General features: G+C 40.4%; 1 protein-coding gene across 1 annotated transcript in view; it reads right to left on the bottom strand.

Moving 5' to 3' along the window:
- LOC140726563 (putative Polycomb group protein ASXL3) overlaps positions 1 to 20,972 on the bottom strand; it is a 218,287-nt gene that overhangs the window by 43,699 nt on the left and 153,616 nt on the right. The window contains exon 7 of the mRNA XM_073043118.1: positions 1,649 to 1,745. Within this exon, the coding sequence (XP_072899219.1) occupies positions 1,649 to 1,745 (97 nt within the window). The remainder of the gene's footprint in view (positions 1 to 1,648; positions 1,746 to 20,972) is intronic.

Consider the following 20,972-nt stretch of genomic DNA (forward strand, 5'->3'; position numbering starts at 1 on the left):
TTTAATCACAGTGAGCTAAACTGATGTGGATTGTTCTGTAACTGGAAATAATTTTCAGTTGAGTAAAAATTTAGCAATCAGCTCAGATGGTCTTATGATGATTAATATCCATGATGAAATATAGAGTTCAACAATGATGATAAAAAGAAAATAATATATTGAATATTTGAAATTGCCAATCAAGTCCACCTGAGAACATGGAATACTGTTCCATATTTGGTAATTTAATACATGTGTTTCATTTTAGTTTTCCTGAAAAAACATTTGCAGGATTGCAGTGAAGACTGCCCAACCACTTTTAGGCCCTCTGAATATTGGTGAAGGTGACTTGCTTTCCTTTGTGACACTACCTCAATAACTTCCTGACCCCAATAATATCAAGTGGCACCCAACACCATGTTTCATGCCCTGCTGTAATATTAACTTACCCAACCCATTTGGGTGCACAAGAATGTCTTGCCCATCACGTTTGAAATACATCCTGCAGTTTCAGTTTTAGTGAAGGATATTAACTATGGATTTAATTAGACAAAATTTTGAATAAAATAAAGAACATAAAAATGTCACGCAACACATTAATTATTAATATACTAATATTATTAATATCAATTTATTGTTACATATGCCAGAGTAGTTGAAGTATCCAATTGTTTATACAAGAAAAGCAAAAAGCTATGATTTTGATAGCTATTCCTACAGCTGAATTGCTCTTCTTAATATAAATTAAAATATAGTTTCACATTGAATGTAGATGAAAAAAAACAATGTCTTCAATATATATAATTAGTGCATCAGTCTTTGGGCTACCAGACAGCCCAACAGAGGGCAAATGCAAAGGAAGCTGCACTGAATTAATGATCAGTTCTATATTGTAAAACTATTTAAAATCATAGGACAGAATTACATGGACTTGAAAATGCCATGCGCTGTACTAAATCAAACTTTTATGAGGGCTAACCTAGACCACTAAAACTAAATGACTTAAAATTTTCCTTCAGTGATGCCTCAATCAATATTAGTGCATTTTGTTTCTTTCCCCACTCTGTTATAATTAATGATAATGGATTTACCTGCAGTTTAGGTTTAAAAAAGCTTTGGAATTCAACTTTTTACAGGCTTTATTTGCAATTGATATTTTTACAAGGAAGATTTGTTGTAATCTGTGAATGATTTCTCCTGTACTGCTAACATAGTAGGTCAAAAATCAAGCTGAGATATACGTTCATGTTGAGAACCTAATGCATTAGTGAACAGCCTTCAATAAACTGCTTAGTGGGCAATAATGCAGACTTTACATTGACATTCACATTAACTTTTACTGAACAGCAGTGCCTAAAATTCAATGGCGGTTGCACACTGTGTGCATTACTTGGATGTGCTGTGAATGAGGCCAGTAAGCAGGGGTTCTCCTTTATTCACCCTGATGACTGGCTGCTTGCCTGCTAGCTAGAAAGTGATGAAGGCTGCAGTAACAATACTGCAAATGCTCAATTACATTTACTATTCAATGGAAGTAATATTGAGAATGATCACAGAAATGAACACACAGATTAAACAAGATGTATTTGATTCACACTTTGAGGAAGCATAACATTTCAACTTCTGTTTGTACATCAATGAACTAGGCATATTGATGAATTAGTTATACCTTCTGCTAATCGTTCCTTCCAACCTTGCGCCGCATAAGCAAAGAATTCATTATTCAGGGCTGAAGCACTGAGGCGAGAAACCCCATCGCACCCAATCTGAAAACATGATAATTACAGCATGAGAGGCAGAATAAAATAAGAATTGCAGATTGCAGAATTGTATAGATCAATAAATTTTGAACAAGACTTTTTAGTTTTCTAAATAACTATGCTCACACTATATGCAACAGATTAGATTAACCTGCTTGGCATACAGACCGCAGCTAGTGGACTTGCATCAGGTATAAATCAATAATATGCTTCACCCCAAAAACAACCTGGTCAAACCATTTCCCAGGCTTGGTAAAACTATTTAGTTCCCTGAAGTAATACAAATTAGATCCGAACAACATAATCTTTCTGCCTTGTGGACATTCTGATTAGCAGTGTGTTGAATCAGTGGGTTAGTAGATGTGTGTTATACTCCATTTCCTACATTTGGATCCATTTATTTTAATATAACTGAAATTTGGAAGCTCCATATGACACACTGATACTATTTTTTGAATATTTACTGGAAGTGATCAATCTATCCCCAAGTCACCTGTGTCTCAGTGAGAGAAAACTGAATGAACTATTGCAGGACTTGTAGGCCTGCACCAGAACATAGTATACATGGACCCAGGTACAGCCCAGATTTCTGATCACGTTGTAAGCCTTTTTCTGAAATGTGATTTAGGACCCTTAACAGCAGTCCAGGCCCAATGCTCTTACATTATCTTGTCCATATTCTCTTAAAACTTATCACCTATGGAAACAACACAATAAGATGCTCAAAACAGTGGAATCAATATAATCTTTGATCAATGATTTAATAATCACCTACAGCACTTAAAATTCTTCTTCTTCTCACACAGTTCAAATATTTTCAAACTTTACAATAAATTATTAAGATGTACAGCAGGTTCAAATACCCAAGCTAACTGAAATTGTTTGCTCACTCACAGCTCTACAAACAGTTCGGTAAGTTGAATCTTTTTATTAATGTACTTCAGTGTTGCATGTCCACATGATCATTACAAATATAGATTACCCATTGACTTATGGTCATGCATTCAGAATTAACTATTTAAAACTCTCTTGATTGTTGTAAGCTAATTCATAATCTATGTAAAAGATCTATTCTTGAAGATAAACTGTGTAATTTCATTTCTTCTCAGACTTCATGAATGTGAAGTCAATGAGACCGATGCCAATGAGAACCTTGCAGGTCTTCGGTCTGTTAAACGTTCATCTGTAACTTCTGCTGTGAATTTTTCCCATTCAATTCTTTCATTCAAGGCAAAATGTAATAAACATGATTGTCTAGCATGTTAATCCTCCAATCAATAGTGAGCCAGTATTGAAGTTATTAAAATGCCAGCAATTTTTCATTCTTTATTTTCATATTCAATGCATATGCCTTACAACACTACACTAAACTCCATCTCTCTCCTTCAGAGAGCTCTCAGATAGTAGGTTCTTCTGCCTTGAAATGCAGATGCTGAAAATCTGAAATAGAAACTTACTCAAAGTCAGGAAGCATCTGTTGAGAGGGAGAGACAAAGTTAATGTTGATGGCCCTTCATCAGAACTAGCTATTGGATTTCACATGATGAGCACCAAATGTAATACACTAAACTGAAGGGATTACAAACTCCAGAAGAAGCAGTGATCCAGTTGTACTTCCAGTTTAATGAGCTGCATTCAATATTCATGATGTGGTTTCTTTTATAATGGACAAATCAAATGTAAACTAGCTGCTGCAGAACCCTTCCATTCAGACTGCATGAGTGACCCTTAGCTTCCACATGCCAGTCACCTAAAGTCCCCATCCCACTCTGACTGTCTTTGGCCTCATACACTGTACAAAGTCTACCCTCCCCTCCCATAGGAAAGCATTCCATCTTCCAATAAGGCATTTATAGTCCTCAGGACTTTTTAGGACCAAATTCAACAGTTTCGGAAAACCTAACCAGTTTGTATCAGGACTCGCTAGTTCTGATGAGACTAGATTCCTCTCTCTGCAGATGCAGTCCAGTGAGGTCTTTCCATTATTCTGTGTTTATTTTTATGATCCTCTACGTACACTTTTGGTGTCAACCTGTTCCTCTTTCTTCATACCATTCAACTTACTCGCAGGTTGACTCTGGTTAAGAAAGCATACGATGCATTGGCCTTCATCAATTGTGGGATTGAGTTCAAGAGCCGAGAGGTAATGTTGCAGCTATATAGGACCCTGGTCAGACCCCACTTGGAGTACTGTGCTCAGTTCTGGTCGCCTCACTAAAGGAAGGATGTGGAAACCATAGAAAGGGTGCAGAGGAGATTTACAAGGATGTTGCCTGGATTGGGGAGCATGCCTTATGAGAATAGGTTGAGTGAACTCAGCCTTTTGTCCTTGAAGCAACTGAGGATGAGATGTGACTTGATAGAGGTGTATAAGATGATGAGAGGCATTGATCATTTGGATAGTCAAAGGCTTTTTTCCAGGGCTGAAATGGCTAGCATGAGAGGGCACAGCTTTAAGGTGCTTGGAAGTAGGTACATAGGAGATGTCAGGAGTAAGTTTTTTTACGCAGAGAATAGTGAGTGCGTGGAATGGGCTGCTGGCGATGGTGCTGGAGGCGGATACGATATGGTCTTTTAAGAGACTCCTGGACAGGTACATGGAACTCAGAAAAATAAAGGGCTATGGGTAACTCTAGGTAATTTCTAAGGTAAGGACATGTTCAGCACAGCTTTGTGGGCCGAAGGGCCTGTATTGTGCTGGAGGTTTTCTATGTTTCTAAAGCAGTAACTATGATAGACTTGGCTACTTATCCCCTTGCGGAACAGTCATAGTAAGAGTTAGGTGTAACCCAGGATTCCAATTGTTACTTCAATCATAGGAGTCGTGTACTCTCAAAAGTATTTGGCTGGCACACACCCCTCCATTGTATCAAAATTTATAAGGAAGTATTAGAGTTATACACTCAGTGGCAACTTTATTAGGTGAATTTATTGAATGAATTTCTGTAGTTCGTGATGTTCTGCTGCAGTAGTTCATCCACTTCAAGGTTCAACATGTTGTGAATTCAGAGACGCTCTTCTGCACACCACGGTTGTCACGCGTGGTTCCTTTAGTTAATATCACTTTCCTGTTAGTTTGAACCAGTCTGGTCATTTTCCTCTGACCTTTTTCGTTGACAAGGTGTTTTTGCCCACAGAGCAGCTGCTCACTGGATGCATTTTGTTTTTCGCACCATTCTCTGTAAACTTTAGAGGCTATTATGTGTGAAAATCCCAGGAGATCAGCAATTTCTGAGATACTCAAACCATCCAATCAATTATTCCACAGTCAAAGTCACTTTGATTTCATTTCTCACCCATTCTGATGTTTGGTCTGAACGACTGAACCTTCTGACCATGTCAACATGCTCTTATGCATTCAGTTGCTGCCACATAATTGGCTGATTAGACATTTGCATTAATGAGTAGGTATATAGGTCTGCCTAATAACATGGCCACTGAGTGTTCATTGGTTAATTACTGAATGTGTTGAATGCCATTTAGAATTGGGAGTCTGTTGAAAAGGTATAATGGACATATAATGGTATAATAATATGTGCCAGGAATTGAACACAAAGCCCTGTTGATAGAATATTTCTAGAAGAAATGGAAGTGATGTAGACAGGATTGTTGATGCAGCAAATATATCTGGAAAGTAAAAAGAGGTTAATGCACATCTGACCATACTGTATATCACAAGTGTGTGGCACGGCTTGAAATGTTTTTCATCTCTCATTGATGCTACTCTTCTTTCAGACTTGGTAATTCCCAAGGGAAAATCCACTGCTAAACACTTTGTCAGCTTTTGTGGAATAAATATTGCACTGAGACAAATGCTGCTAAAGAAGCATGACATCTACGAGGTAACAGGAAAAAAACACAAACAAGGGAAAATCTGCAGATGCTGGAAATCCAAGCAACACACACCAAATGCTGGAAGAACCCAGCAGGCCAGGCAGCATCTATGGAAAAGAGTACAGTCGAAGTTTTGGGCCAAGACCTGAAAAAATACATTGGAATTACCTAAGAATCTAGGTGGTGTTCTTCTGAGCTCTTTAAACTTACTTCCATTCACAGCTCAGCACAGAAAGTCTAAATTATATCGGAAAGTAATCAAAGCAGCATTAAATTAGAAATTATGGAAACTACATTTATTTGTTACTATTGTGTAGCTATTCACCAAATACCTAGACATTTCTTGTGCACATTGCAATTGATGAATTAAGTTTGGATCAAGTGAAAAATAATCAGAGGATTAGTGTCATAATGGAGAGAACTTGAGTTTGGTAATTTTCTGGTTGGTTAAATTTCGGAGAATATCATTAACACCAAAGAAATGAGGGTAATTAGTAGTGAGATCTTATATCATATTGCATATTATATGGAAGGAGTCCTGAAACACATTAAGGTGGGGAAATCCCTTGGGTCTGACCTTTTGCACCCACAGATTTTATGGGAGGCCAGAAAAGAGATCATAGATATTTGTTTCATTATGAGGCACTGGTGAAGTTCCAGAAGACTGAGGGTGTCTAACGTTGTTTGACTGTTCAAGAAGGGTAGCAAGAACAGGCCAATGAACTATAGGCCCGTGAACCTGACTTCAGTTGTAAGGAAGTTATAGGAGGGAATTCCAAGGGACAAGATCTACCTTCGCTTGGGTAGTCAAGGTTTGGTCAGGAACAGTCAGCATTCTTTTGTGTGTGGAAGATCATGGTTAATGAATCTTTTAGAGATTTTTGAAGAAGTAACGGAGGTGGGGTGGGGGGAAGAAAGAATAGTTGAGATAGGGGAATGGATGGACTTCAGTAAGGCCTTTGATCAGGTCCCACATGGCAGACTGATCTGAAAGGTTAGGTTGCAGGGGATTCATGGGGAGCGAGCGAGGTGGATTGAAAATTGATTCAATGATAGGAAGCAAAGGATGACGGTTAAAGGATGAAGATTAATTCTTTCACTGGAGGCCTGTAGCTAGTTGGGGAGGGTCTCTGGGCTCAGTAGCGGGACCTCTGTTATTCATTATTTATATAAATATTCTATATATGTGTAAAAATAACCCTGGTTTAAGGCTATGCTTTATTTTATTAATACAGTTATGCTGTTGGGTATTTTATTTTCTGCAGATTTTCTCAAAATGCAATGTGTTCCCTTAATTACGTTATTGTAATTTAATTCAGTTGATTGATAAGTTAGGCTGGTTGAATTAGCCATTAAGATTCTAGAGGGATCGGGGATAGCCATTTTTCTGGAGAGAGCTGGAGGAAGAAGGAGTGAGATGAAAGAATAGAGACAGACAACAAACATGAGCGATGAACAAGGTGAAACACTCACAGAACCCATTTGAAAGGACAGATCCTGCTCTCAGAAAATTCTCTTTCAGACAATGGTCTCACGGAGAACATACAGTTAACTTTTAATTAGCTAGTTATCACAGAACATTGGAGAATGTTCGAAGCCTTATCCTTGGATGTGGTGTGGATATTTATTTATGTTTCGCTTGGATAGTGTTTGGAGGCAGAATTATTTGGTACCATGAGTAAACAAAGTGAAACAAACGAGATTGACTATGTAACAATGAACTCCAATGATTATGTTCACAATATAGGCTAATACATGTCCAATGGGCTCTTTTCTTTATTTTGTTTGTTATAGTTTTATGTATTGTGTTTACCTTAATCATATTTATGTGTTTATTTATTGGAAATGGCCTTCTCATCATTATTCCCCAAACATTGTAGAGTTAGGTTGCTGTTAGGTTGAATTCACAATAATAATAGCTACCTCATTACGAGTCCACAGTAAGAGGGTTACATATGGATGCACATGGCACAAATAGCAAGCTTGGTGATGATACTGAATTATGGGGTCTTCTTGATAGTGGAGCAGGTTATAATGAATTGTAAAGAGATTTTGATTCATTAGAGAGATGAACTGAGGAATGGCAAACGGATTTCAACTTAAGTTAGTGTGAAATGATGCATTCTGCACCGTCAAATCACAGTAAAATTTACACACCAGGTACTGATGAGTGTTGTGGAAGAGTGAACTGCACAGTTCACTGAAAACAGCTGCTTAAGTATACAGGGTGGTGAAGAAGGTGTTTAACATGCTGGCCTGCAAGAAGTTTAGGAATAGAGACATTACAGCAATTATATAAGTTGTTGATGAGGCTACAATTATTGTGTACATTTTTGGTCACCCTGTTACAGAAAAGACACTGTCAAGCTAGAAAGGGTGCAGAAGTGATCTATGAGAATACTGCTTGGACAAGAGTGCATGAGTTATAGGGATGGTTGGCCATGATGGATCTTTATTCCTGAAAGTCCAAGAAAATGAGGGTGAACTCACAGAAGTTTAGAAAATCATGAGGTGCACAGGAAAAGTGGACAGTCATAGCCTTTTCCCTCAGGGTTGGAGAATCCAAAATGAGAGTGCAAGAGGAAAGAGATTTAAAAGAGACCTGACAGACAATTCCTTTATACAGAGGACAGTGAGTACCTGGAATGTGCTGCCGCAGGAAGTGGGCAAGGTTGGTACAACTGCAATATTTAGACATTTGAATGGATACATGGAGGGGAAGGGTATGAAGAATTATGGGTCAAATGCGGGTGATTAAGTCTAGCAGGGAGGATGCTGTGTTCAGCATGGACCAGTTGGGCTGAAGGGCCTGTTTTTATGCTGCGTTACTCTATAGAAATGCATAACTGACCTGAAAACCTGTATACTCACTTTGCTGAAATTTACTGCATTGACCCTGTGTAACCTAATTATGAGAAAGAGACAATATTAAAAGAGAAGGTAACACTAATATATAATATTAATATATGTATTTGATTTGATGCAGGATAAACCATGGTATATCATTTTAAAGCTTTCCCCATCAGGTCTAAAGGTATCTGAATATTGGTAACTTGGGAACCTACAAATACATGAAAATTAGTGAAGTCTAACAAAGAACTTTCTTATTGGCCATTCACGTCCTATTAATGGACATTAATGACTTACCTTTATTCTCATATTGATAACTATTACATTCTTTATCTCTTCTCTTTATTGGGTCTCAGAACACTATTTATTGTTCTTCAAGGTGCCAATTCCCATGAACTGTCTATCCCATCCAACAATCAACAGCTCCAGAAACTTGTAGGTTTTCTACACAAGTCTCTACATGTTTAAATCTAATGTAATTAATAAGGTCTCAGGTCAAATATTATTCATGCTAGGATTCTACTATTTGGTAATATATCTGGTACTGCTCTACACTTTTGAAAAAATATGGTATTGAGGATCATTGAGAAGAGAACTATCTCAAATGCTCAGTAATCTGATTATTTTCGTATCTTTCCTTGTTGCCATCAAACAATAGTTCAAATAGGTTCAAACAACACTTGCAGAGAGATTTAAGCCAGTTAGAAGAGTGGGCTGAAAGATGGCAGATGGAGTTTAATGCTGATAAGTGTGAGGTGCTACATTTTGGTAGGACTAATCAAAATAGGGCATACATGGTAAATGGTAGGATATTGAGGAATGCAGTAGAACAGAGTGATCTAGGAATAATGGTGCATAGTTCCCTGAAGGTGGAATCTCATGTGGATAGGGTGGTGAAGAAAGCTTTTGGTATGCTGGCCTTTATAAATCAGAGCACTGAGTACAGGAGTTGGGATGTAATGTTAAAATTGTACAAGGCATTGGTGAGGCCAAATTTGGAGTATTGTTTACAGTTCTGGTCACTGAATTATAGGAAAGATGTCAACAAAATAGAGAGAGTACAGAAGAAATTTACTAGAATGTTACCTAAGTTTCAGCACCTAAGTTAGAAACATAGAAACATAGAAAATAGGTGCAGGAGTAGGCCATTCGGCCCCTCGAGCCTGCACCGCCATTCAGTATGATCATGGCTGATCATCCAACTCAGAACCCTGTACCTGCTTTCTCTCCATACCCCCTGATCCCTTTAGCCACAAGGGCCATATCTAACTTCCTCTTAAATATAGCCAATGAACCGGCCTCAACTGTTTCCTGTGGCAGAGAATTCCACAGATTCACCACTCTCTGTGTGAAGAAGTTTTTCCTCATCTCGGTCCTAGAAGGCTTCCCCTTTATCCTTAAACTGTGACCCCTTGTTCTGGACTTCCCCAACATTGGAAACAATCTTCCTGCATCTAGCCTGTCCAATCCCTTTAGAATTTTATACGTTTCAATAAGATCCCCCCTCAATCATCTAAAGTTACACAGAAAGGTTGAACAAGTTAGGTCTTTATTCTTTGGAGCGTAGAAGGTTGGGGGGACTTGATAGAGGTATTTAAAATTATGAGGGGGATAGATAGAGTTGACGTGGATAGGCTGTTTCCATTGAGAGTAGGGGAGATTCAAACAAGAGGACATGAGTTGAGAGTTAAGGGGCAAAAGTTTAGGGGTAACACGAGGGTGAACTTCTTTACTCAGAGTGGTAGCTGTGTGGAACGAGCTTCCAGTATAAGTGGTACAGGCAGGTTCGATTTTGTCATTAAAAAAAAAATTGGATAGGTATATGGACAGGAATGGAGGGTTGTGAGCTGAGTGCAGGTAGGTGGGACTAGGTGAGAGTAAGCATTCAGCACGGACTAGAAGGGCCGAGATGGCCTGCTTCCGTGCTGTAATTGTTATATGGTTAGCAGTGTATGGAGGGAGGACAAGCGGACTCTCTATCTAAGGCCTTCTGTCTCTCAATTCCCCCAGAGATTGCGTGGTGAAAATCTCTCAATCATGATACATAAGGGATCATGACTGGAGGACTGAAACCAGGAGGACCTGTTGGCATTTCCTTCTTGATATTTTTGTATCTTTGCATTGCTTTTCTCTCCTTCCATCATATGCACAAACTTTGTGATGGGATCAAGTAGATGAAAGCATTTGCAAACTTTACATTAGTAATCAGTAGACTAGAGGGGATAGAAAGAGCAGATAAATATGACGTTGGAGTAATTTTACAGCTTAGGACACGAACCAGGAATTCCTGTTCTTCCCATTTATTTCTGCACTTCAGCTCTACTCCCTATGCCTGCTACTGTCACTTGCTACCTCATAACCCATATGATATTCTTTTTATGTTATACATATTTGAAAGGATTTCAAATAGCCATATTCTGACATAAGTTGTTTATTTACGTGTCATCGAAAGCTATTTTTATCACTTATATTACTCAAATCTTGAGCTTCTAGTACCAGCAAAGGCAGAAAACATCTAGTAGATTCAACTGCTGAATTACAGGAGAGAGTCCAAGATACAGAAACCAATATTGGCAGACTTAATAATTCTGGCTCTATGGCCCCCTTATTAAAGATGTCACGTTTATAGTTTGGGAAGTGAATATTCACTTTCGCTTCCTTAATGTTGGAGTGTAAATATTTCTGATTAATGAAATTAAAATATTAATGCTTAGAATCTGATTGTGAATCATTTGCACTTTCAATGGTTTCCTTGGCTTATTAGCACATTCTCCTGTCTGAAAAAGAAGCTTTTTTTAATTATAAATTGGCTACATTCAAGAAGAATTGATGACATTGTCAAACTGTTGATAAATGAATGTTGTTGATATATAGCTTAGGGGACATCTTGAAAGGATTTTTTTTTGCAAGCGTATATACTTGCAATACGTACATTGGGTTTAGAGAACTGAGGAAGACAGCAGTGAAGTTATAGACTGCATACAGATTACACAGGAGGACGTGTTTGCTGTCTTCAGACAAATTTGGGTGGAGAAATCCCCAGGGGCTGACAAAGCAGCCACACATGAGGCTGTTCAGCAAGATAAGAGCCCATGGAATTACAGGGGAGTTACTAGCACTGGTGGAGCATTGACTGATCAGCAGAAAACAGAGAGCTGGAATAAAGGGATCCTATTCTGAGTGGCTGCCGGTTACCAGTGGAGTTTCGCAGGGGTCGGTGTTGGGAATGCTGCTTTTTATGATGTATTTCAATGATTTGGACTATGGGATTAATGGATTTGTGGCTAAATTTGCGGACGACACAAAGATAGGTGGAGGAGTGGGTAATGTTGAGGAAACAGAGAGCCTGAACAGAGACTTAAGATAGTTTAGGGGAATGGGAAAAGAAGTGGTAAATGAAATGCAATGTTGTAAAGTGTGTGGTCATGCACTTTGGTGGAAGAAATAAACGGACAGACTATTATTTAAATGAAAGAGAATTCAAAATGCAGAGATGCAAAGGGACTTGGGAGTCCTTGTGCAGGATACCCTAAAGGTTAACCTCTAAATTGAGTCAGTGGTGAAGAAGGTGAATGCAATGTTGGCATTCATTTCTAGAGGCATAGAATATAAGAGCAGGGATGTGATGTTGAGGCTCTATAAGGCCTAAGAGTACTGTGTGCAGTTTTGGGCTCCTTACTTTAGAAAGGATACACGGACATTGGAGAGGATTCAGAGAAGATTCATGAGAATGCTTCCAGGAGTGAAAAGGGTTACCGTATGAGGAACGACTGGCAGCTCTTTGGGCTGTATTCCCTGGAGTTCAGGAGAATGAGGGGGGATCTCATAGAAGCATTCCAAATGTTAAAAGGCCTAAAAGATTAGATATGGCAAAGTTATTTCCCATGGTAGGGGAGTCTTGGACAAGAAGGTACAACTTCAGGATTGAAGGACATCCATTTAGAACAGAGATGTGGAGAAATGACTTTAGTCAGAGGGTGGTAAATGTGTGGAATTTGTTGCCACAAGCAGCTGTGGAGTCCAAGTTATTGGGTGCATTTATGGCAGAGATAGATAGGTTCTTGATGAGCCAGGGCATCAAAGGGTATGGGGAAAAGGCAGGGGAGTGGGGATGATAGGAAGAATTGGATCTGCCCATGATTGAATGGTGGAGCAGACTTGATGGGCTGAATGGCTTACTTCTGCTCCTATATCTTATGCTCTTATTATCTAAAGTTTTCCTCTCGGAACCTGTAGGTGGCTAATGCAGAAACTGCAGAGGCCCTAGCAGAGATATTTAACACGCCCTCAGCAACAGCTTAGGTGCCAGAGGATTGGAGGATAGCTAATGTTGTTCCATTGTTTAAGAAAGCTTCTAAGAATAAGCCAGGAAATTATAGGCTGATGAGCTTGATGTCAGTAGTGGGACAGTTATTGGAAAGTATTCTAAGGGACTGTATATGTAAGTATTTGGATAGACATGGACTGATTAGGAATAGTCAAGATGGCTTTGCATGTAGTAGCTAGTGTCCAACCAATCCTATAGAGCTTTTTTTGATGAAATTAGTAAGAAAGGTTGATGGAAGGAAAGGCACTAGATGTAGTCCACATGGACTTTAGCAAGACCTTTGATAAGGTTCCACATGGAAGGTTGTGCAAGAAGATTCAGTTGCTTGGTGTTCAAGATGAGGTTGTAAATTGGATTAGACATCGTCTTCACAGGAGAAGCTAGAGCGGTAGAAGATGGTTGCTTCTATGACTGGAGGCCCGTGACTAAGCAGTGTGCCTCAATGATCAGTGCTGGGTCAGTTGTTTGTTATTTATATCAATGATCTGGATGATATCGTGGTACACCAGATCAGCAAACTTGCAGATGGCACCAAGATAGGGGGTGTAGTGGACAGTGAGGAAAACTATCAAAGCTTGCACTGAGATCTGGACCAGCTTGAAAAGTGGCAGATGGAATTTAAAGCAGACAAGTGTGAATTGTTACACTTTTGGTGGACAAACCATGGCAGAATTTACATGGTGAGTGGTAGAGCACTGAGGAGTGTAGTAGTACAGAGGGATCTGGGAATACGAGTCCATAATTCCTTGTAAGTGGTGTCACAGGTAGATAGGGTTGTAAAGAAAACTTTTGGCACACTGGCCTCTATAAATCAATGTATTGAGCACAGGAGTTGGGATGCTATGTTGAAGTTGTACAAGACATCAGTGAGGCCTAATTTGGAGTATTGTGTGCAGTTTTGGTCGCCTACCTACAGGAAAGATGTAAATAAAATTGAAAGAGTGAAGACAAAATCTGCAAGGATGTTGCCAGGACTTGAGGTCCTGAGTTACAGGGAACACTTGAATATGTGTGGACTTTATTCCCTTTTCATAGACGAATCAGGGCAGATTTGACAGAGGAATATAAAATTATGAGGAGTTTGGATAGGGTAAATGAAAGTAGGCTTTTTGTACTGAGGTTTTGTGAGATTAAAACTATAGGTCACGGGTTAAGGGTGAAAGGTGAAATGTTTAAGGGGAACATGAGGGGGAATTTCTTCACTTTGAGGGTTGTGAGAGTGTGGAATGAGCTACCAGTGTAAGTAGTGGATATAAGTTTGATTTCTACAGTTAAGAGGAATTTGGATAGATACATGGAAGGGAGGGGTATGGAGGGCTATGGTGCAGGTGCAGGTCAATGTGACGAGGCAGAATAATAGTTCAGCATGGACTAGATGGGCCAAAGGGCTTGTTTCTATGCTTGCAGTGTTCTATGACTCTATCAGCCAGGGCATAGAAATTCTGGGTGCAGGAAACTTGAAATCTGCAGGCTATTATTGAACTAAACACTAAATCTCTAGTAAAGTGTAGTGATACCTTTTCGCAAACTTGCCAGATTTCAGTGACATTTTGTTTTTACTGTCTCAGAAAATGCTTAATTTATCTAGATTGGTTTCTTCTCTAAAATCAACTCAAATAATGTGAACGCCATAGAAATGTACACTTTTAAATGATTATAGAAATGAAATTTATCCAAGCCAAAAATCCTATCATGAAATAATAGCAAGAAGCCACTCTGTTAATTTAAAACCAAACCATTTTTTTCCTTTAAACAACAACACACATAAAATGCTGGTAGAACACAGCAGGCTAGGCAGCATCTATAGGGAGAAGCAATGTCGACGTTTCGGGCCGAGACCCTTCGTCAGGACTAACCGAAAGGAAAGATAGTAAGAGATTTGAAAGTAGAGGGGGGAGGGGGAAATGTGAAATGATAGGAGAAGACCGGAGGGGGTGGGATGAAGCTAAGAGCTGGAAAGGTGATTGGCGAAAGTGATACAGAGCTGGAGAAGGGAAAGGATCATGGGACGGGAGGCCTCAGGAGAAAGAAAGGGGGGGGGGGGAGCACCAGAGGGAGATGGAGAACAGGCAAACAACTAAATATGTCAGGGATGGGGTAAGAAGGGGAGGAGGGGCATTAACAGAAATTAGAGAAGTCAATGTTCATGCCATCAGGTTGGAGGCTACCCAGCTGGTATATAAGGTGTTGTTCCTCCAACCTGAGTTTGGATTCATTTTGACAATAGAGGAGGCCAGGGATAGACATATTAGAATGGGAATGGGACGTGGAATTAAAATGTGTGGCCACTGGGAGATCCTGCTTTTTCTGGCGGACCGAGCATAGGTGTTCCACGAAACGGTCTCCCAGTCTGCGTCTGGTCTCGCCAAAATATAAAAGGCCACACCGGGAGCACCGGACGCAGTATACCACACCAGCCGACTCACAGGTGAAGTGTTGCCTCACCTGGAAGGACTGTCTGGGGCCCTGAATGGTGGTGAGGGAGGAAGTGTAAGGGCAGGTGTAGCACTTGTTCCATTTACAAGGATAAGTGCCAGGAGGGAGATCGGTGGGAAGGGATGGGGGGGACGAGTGGACAAGGGAGTCGCGTAGGGAGCGATCCCTGCGAAAAGCAGAAAGAGGGGGGGAGGGAAAAACGTGTTTGGTAGTGGGATCCCGTTGGAGGTAGCGGAAGTTATGGAGAATTATATGTTGGACCTGGAGGCTGGTGGGGTGGTAGGTAAAGACAAGGGGAACCCTATCCTGAGTGGGGTGGCGGGTGGATGGGGTGAGGGCAGATGTGCGGGAAATGGGAGAGATGCGTTTGAGAGCAGAGTTGATGGTGGACGAAGGGAAGCCCCTTTGCTTAAAAAAGGAAGACATCTCCTTCATCCTGGAAAGAAAAGCCTCATCCTGAGAGCAGATGCGGTGGAGACGGAGGAATTGTGAGAAGGTGATTGGTGGACTGGGGAGGGGTCGTAAGATGATGGAGCAGTTTGGGTCCAGTGAAGGAATGGGGATAAAGCTGACAGACAATGGCTGGTGGGAGGTGGGGGGAGAGAGAGAGAGAGAGAGGAGAGAGAGAGGGAGAGGGGAGAAGGAGAGAGAGAGAGCAGATGAATCAAGGTGGATGAGGGGGTGTGGAGAGTACACAGAACATGGAAATTTACAGCACATTTCAGGCCCTTTGGCCCACAATGTTGTGCTGACCATGTAAACTACTCTAGAAACTTCATAAAATTACCCTCTATTTTTCTAAGCTCCATGTACCTATCTAAGAGTCTGTGAAAAGACTCTATTGTATCCACCTCCACCACCGTTGCTGGTAGCCCATTCCACCCTCGGTACAAAAAGCCCACCCAACAGCTCCTCTGCACCCATTTATGAAGGTTGGAGACGGTTGCTAGAGGGGAGATAAATAGGAGCACAAAAGACTGCCAGTGCTGGAATCTGACAAATAAATGAGGTGATAATACAAATGGCAGATAGAGTCAGAACCAGATTGGAAAAGGCTGGAGAGGAAGGATGTGGGTGAAATGGTTATAGTGGGTGGATGTATCCAGGAGGGGGAGGTGGTGACAGTGATGAAGAAGGCATTTCAGGCTGGAGGGTGATGCTTGAGGAAATGGAAACAAAAATAGGAGTTCCTGAAGTGGACTGGAAGCTGATAGTTGTGAGGAGGGGTGAATGAATCCTCCAGTGGTGAGGATCATTTAAAATTGGAAAACTCAATATTCGTGTCATAGACTGCCCTGGTGGAATCTGAGATGTTGTTCCTCTAGTTTCCATTGGGCTTTAGCCCTGGCAGTGGAGAAGGATGAGGATGGATAGATCATTGTGGGGAAAAGGAAGGGGAAATGAAATGTCATTTTAGTTTAATTTAAATGCTATCTGCACTTCAGTAATTTGATCAACCCCTTCAAAATACAGATGAGGTGACATTGAGTATTTTGCTTTGGATCTGAAAGAACATTCATGAACCCATAAAGTTAAAATCTGATAATCATTTCTGGATGTTTTTCCAAGCAACTCTTTAAGGATACTGTTTAAATGACTGAAGATCATCTAGTGGAGGAAACTATGCCTAATTATATTTGAATTTTATATTGGGGGGTTCTGTAATTTGGATACTGCAAAGATTAATGCTTTCTTCAAATTGTTCAAAGAAACAAATCACAAAAATGAAACTAAAATAAAAATGTTCAGGTCCTCTGATTTGAGAAGATTTATAGTTAAAATAAATTTATGAATTAGGTCTCTATTAAGCTACACCAGGATCCAGCTGGTAAATGTGCCAACCCTGATGCATAACCTTTTTGGAATTTGATTATTTCTGCCTCTCAGGGGGAAAAAATTAGGTTTCAAAGAAAAAATGCTTTGAGACACATGAGTGAACAAAGCAATGAGTAATCAACATGCTGTTTTATGATACTAATGAGATAGTGCCCCATTTGATAAAAATTTGCAAATGTTTGTGAACATTTTGTCTCACTATTCTGTGCAGTTTCAATTTTCTCCTCTTTGAGAAATCCATCGAAGTATCTATTGAAGTTAATCTGTAGCTAACCAGCAATTATCTAATTATCTAACTTTCTGACTGAGGTAACTTCATTTTTAATCTATACCCTTTTGTTTGTGGATTACTGATATCAACAGTTCCAGCACAAGCAAAGGGGCACAACAAAGTGCAGCTGTTAACATCTGTTAAAGAATGTATTGTAACATTTTCAGTAAAGTGATTCCAGTTTAGTAATTCCAAGATGGCAGCACGACGCAGCAGCTTGCAGCGGCCACTCCAGAGCTGATATCTGTATTTGTTAAGCAGGATTGCCGTGCTCAATCCTAATCTGATGAAAAACGGACATGGGAACACGGAGGAACATCTGGAAATCTCCAGGAAGGCCCTCTTCGTTGTTGCTGCTGCTGTGAGGTCCAGGTCTCTGCTGAGAAGAACAGGCCCCCAGTTCTCAGGGTCGCGTTGCCGGTGGCCGTTGGCGGGTTGTCTTAATACGCTCGGCAGAGGATGGTGCTCGGAGAAGCTGTGCCGGAGGGGATGGTCGGAGGCTCGGAGGTTCGACGGACTCTGAGTCCACTGCAGTCGGAGCACTTTCACTGTGTGCTATGTCTGTGAGGCTGGGTTCGACGGAGCTTTCATTGTCTGCTGCATCTGCAAGGCTGAGTTCGGCGGCGCCATGGAATTCCATAGCGGGGGTATTCCCTTCTGCCGCCGGCGTGGGATGGCGAGTCAATCGGGACCCTGAGGACTTGTGGAAACAGTGTGGTGGTTTATTTCAAACATATAGTCTTTTAACATCTCTAGATTATTTTTACTGTGCCCATGTCTGTTTTTTTTAAATCAATTATGCTATTGTTTGCACTGTTGTAACTATGTAGTTTTGTGCAGGTCTTGTAGCTTTAGTTTTTTGTCTTGTTTTGTCTGGTGGCTTTGGAGCTCCTTTCCGGGGAACACGCTAAGATGGTAGCGCAATATTAATACGCAGCAGCCTCTCTGGACACTGGATTGGGGATTACCAAACGTTATGTGGATTTTCTGGTGTAGTCTGTTTTGTCATGTGCTTTTGTGATATCATTCTGGAGGAATGTTGTCTCATTTTTTAACTGCATTGCATTTGTGGTTTCTAAATGACAATAAACTGAATCTGAATACTGATATAGATAAAGGGTTGTTCAAGTGGGAAAGGAAGAAGCTGCAAATTCTGTGAAATTCAAAATAACACTGAGAAGAAACACAGCTAAATAAACAAGCAGTATTTTAACATCAAAACCAGCAGAATGAGGTAGAAGTAGAACATTACTGCAAAGAAGAGACATTAAGAAGAAAGAGATTGAAGAAACCGGGACAGCAAAAATGGTGATGAAAATAAAGTTACAGATTAAAAAAAAAGAAATTCCAAGGAAAAAGAATAAAAGAGCTAAGATGCAACAAGCTGGCTGAAGAAACAAACACAATGGTGTCTTTACTTTGCAGGAGCGACACTTCTCTTAAATTAAAGTCGTCAGAGCAGCATGAAGCCTTAACTTCTGATCTTAACGCAATTAATGTTTGTCCAACTCAATAAAGACAAACTAAAATTAACATTTATGCTTGCAATTTACTTTTCCTAAAAGCTATTTCATGTAAAGTATACTTGCTTAGAGCTTCAATATATTGGAACTTAATTTCCATCTATGCATCTCATTTCTTTTCCTCAGCTCAAAGATATTGCATTTCTCTGCTTCTCCTTCAGTACTACTAAGGGTCCCATATAGTAGTTTATCATTTTCAAATACTGCCTTTTCTAACATTCATTCTGCAGCTTTCACTCCCCATCAGTTACAACTTACTCATCATCTCAGAATTGACGGGCTTTCTTGGCTCCTTTGCTGCTCATATCCATCTCAAAATTTCTGTCTTTGCATTTAAGTGCTATGCCATGGTTTATTTATTTATTTAGCACTGTAACAGGCTCTTGTGGCCCAATGAGCCCCTGCTGCCCAACTACACCATGGTGACCAGTTGGCTTACTTTGGAAGAAGAAACTGGAGCATCACACAGTCAGGGGGAGAATGTACAAACTTACAGACAGTAGAGGAATTGAACCCAGATTGCAGGTGCTGTAATAGCGTTACACTAATCACAATGCTACCATACTGGCTACTTAACGTCTTAAGTGAATTCCTCCTGTTTTTACAGAGGCATGGTTGAGAGTGTGCTGACCTTTTGCATCACAACCTGGTACTCCAGCTGCAGTGCTGCCAACAAAAAAGCCTTACAGAGGGTGGTTAGGGGAGCAGAGAAGGTTATTGGAGTCTCCCTACCTTCTGTCCAAGACCTCTTTCAGAGTCGATGCCTCCAGAAGACACGGTACATCATTAAAGACCCCTCACACCCTCTCCATGAACTGTTTGTTCTTCTGCCATCAGGTAAACGTTACAGGACCATCAAAACTAAAACCACAAGGCTACTAAACAGCTTCCTCCCACAGGCAGTCAGACTGCTAAATAGCTGCTCTACCTGACTCTGCTTTGGATACTTTTAACTTGCACTGGACACTTATAACTTGTTTTTAACTGACATGTGGCTGTTGTGTTTTACTATTTATTGTTATGTTTATTATTTAGTGTTGCGTTTGTTATGTTATGATTGCACTGCTCCTGGGAAACACTGTCTCATTCTGCCCTGCAGAGCTGATGTACGGTTAGAATGACAATAAAGATTTTGAATCTTGAATCTTTATAACACTGACCAACTTTCTGTTTCTGATGACATCATGCTTCAAACCTCTGGACCAGTTCCCACCATCCTCTTTTTCTTTCCCTTCTTTCTTTAAATGTCTCAAAATTATTCTTCTATGATTTTTCAGCTCACCTTTTGATACTAAAATCTTAGTTCAATCTTCACACTATCTAGCTTTTCACATGGATGACTTAATCTGAAACCTCTGTGAGAGTCACAGAGTATTACAGCTCAGAAATAGGTAATTTGGTCAATCTCATCCATGAGACTAAGGTAACTAAATTCCCATGCCTACCAAGGTGAGTACATTATTGGTGACATCCATCGGTCTCGAGAGACCATGGATCTGCGCCTGGAGTTTCCAGGGCGCAGGCCTGGGCAGGGTTGTATGGGAGACCGGCAGTTGCCCAAGCTGCAGGCCTTGCCCTCTCCACACCACCGATGTTGTCCAAGGGAAGGGCACTAGGACCCATGCAGCTTGGCACCGGTGACGTCACAGAGCAATGTGTTGTTAAGTGCCTTGCTCAAGGACAAAAACACGCAGCCTCTGCTGAGGCTCGAACCAGTGACCTTCAGGTTACTAGTCTGATGCCTTGCTGACTAGGCCAACACGCACCAATACATTATTAAGAACATAAGAAATAGGAGCAGGAGTAGGCCATCTGGCCCATTCAGCCTGTTGTGCCATTTTATAAGATCATGGCTGATCTGACCATAGACTTATATCCACCTACAGACCTTTTCCCCAAAACCCTTAATTCCCCTACTATGCAAAAATCTATCCAACCTTGTCTTAAATATATTTACTGAGGTAGTCTCCACTGCTTCATTGGGCAGAGAATTCTACAGATTCACTACTCTTTGGGAAAAGCAGTTCCTCCTCATCTCCACCCTAAATTAACTCCCCCTAATCTTGAGGCTATGTCCCCTAGTTCTAGTTTCAACAACCTGTGGAAAACAATTTCCTACCTTTATCTCATCTAACCCCTTCATGATTTTATATGTT

This window comes from Hemitrygon akajei, chromosome 1, assembly GCF_048418815.1.
Source record: "Hemitrygon akajei chromosome 1, sHemAka1.3, whole genome shotgun sequence".
NCBI lineage: Eukaryota > Metazoa > Chordata > Chondrichthyes > Myliobatiformes > Dasyatidae > Hemitrygon > Hemitrygon akajei.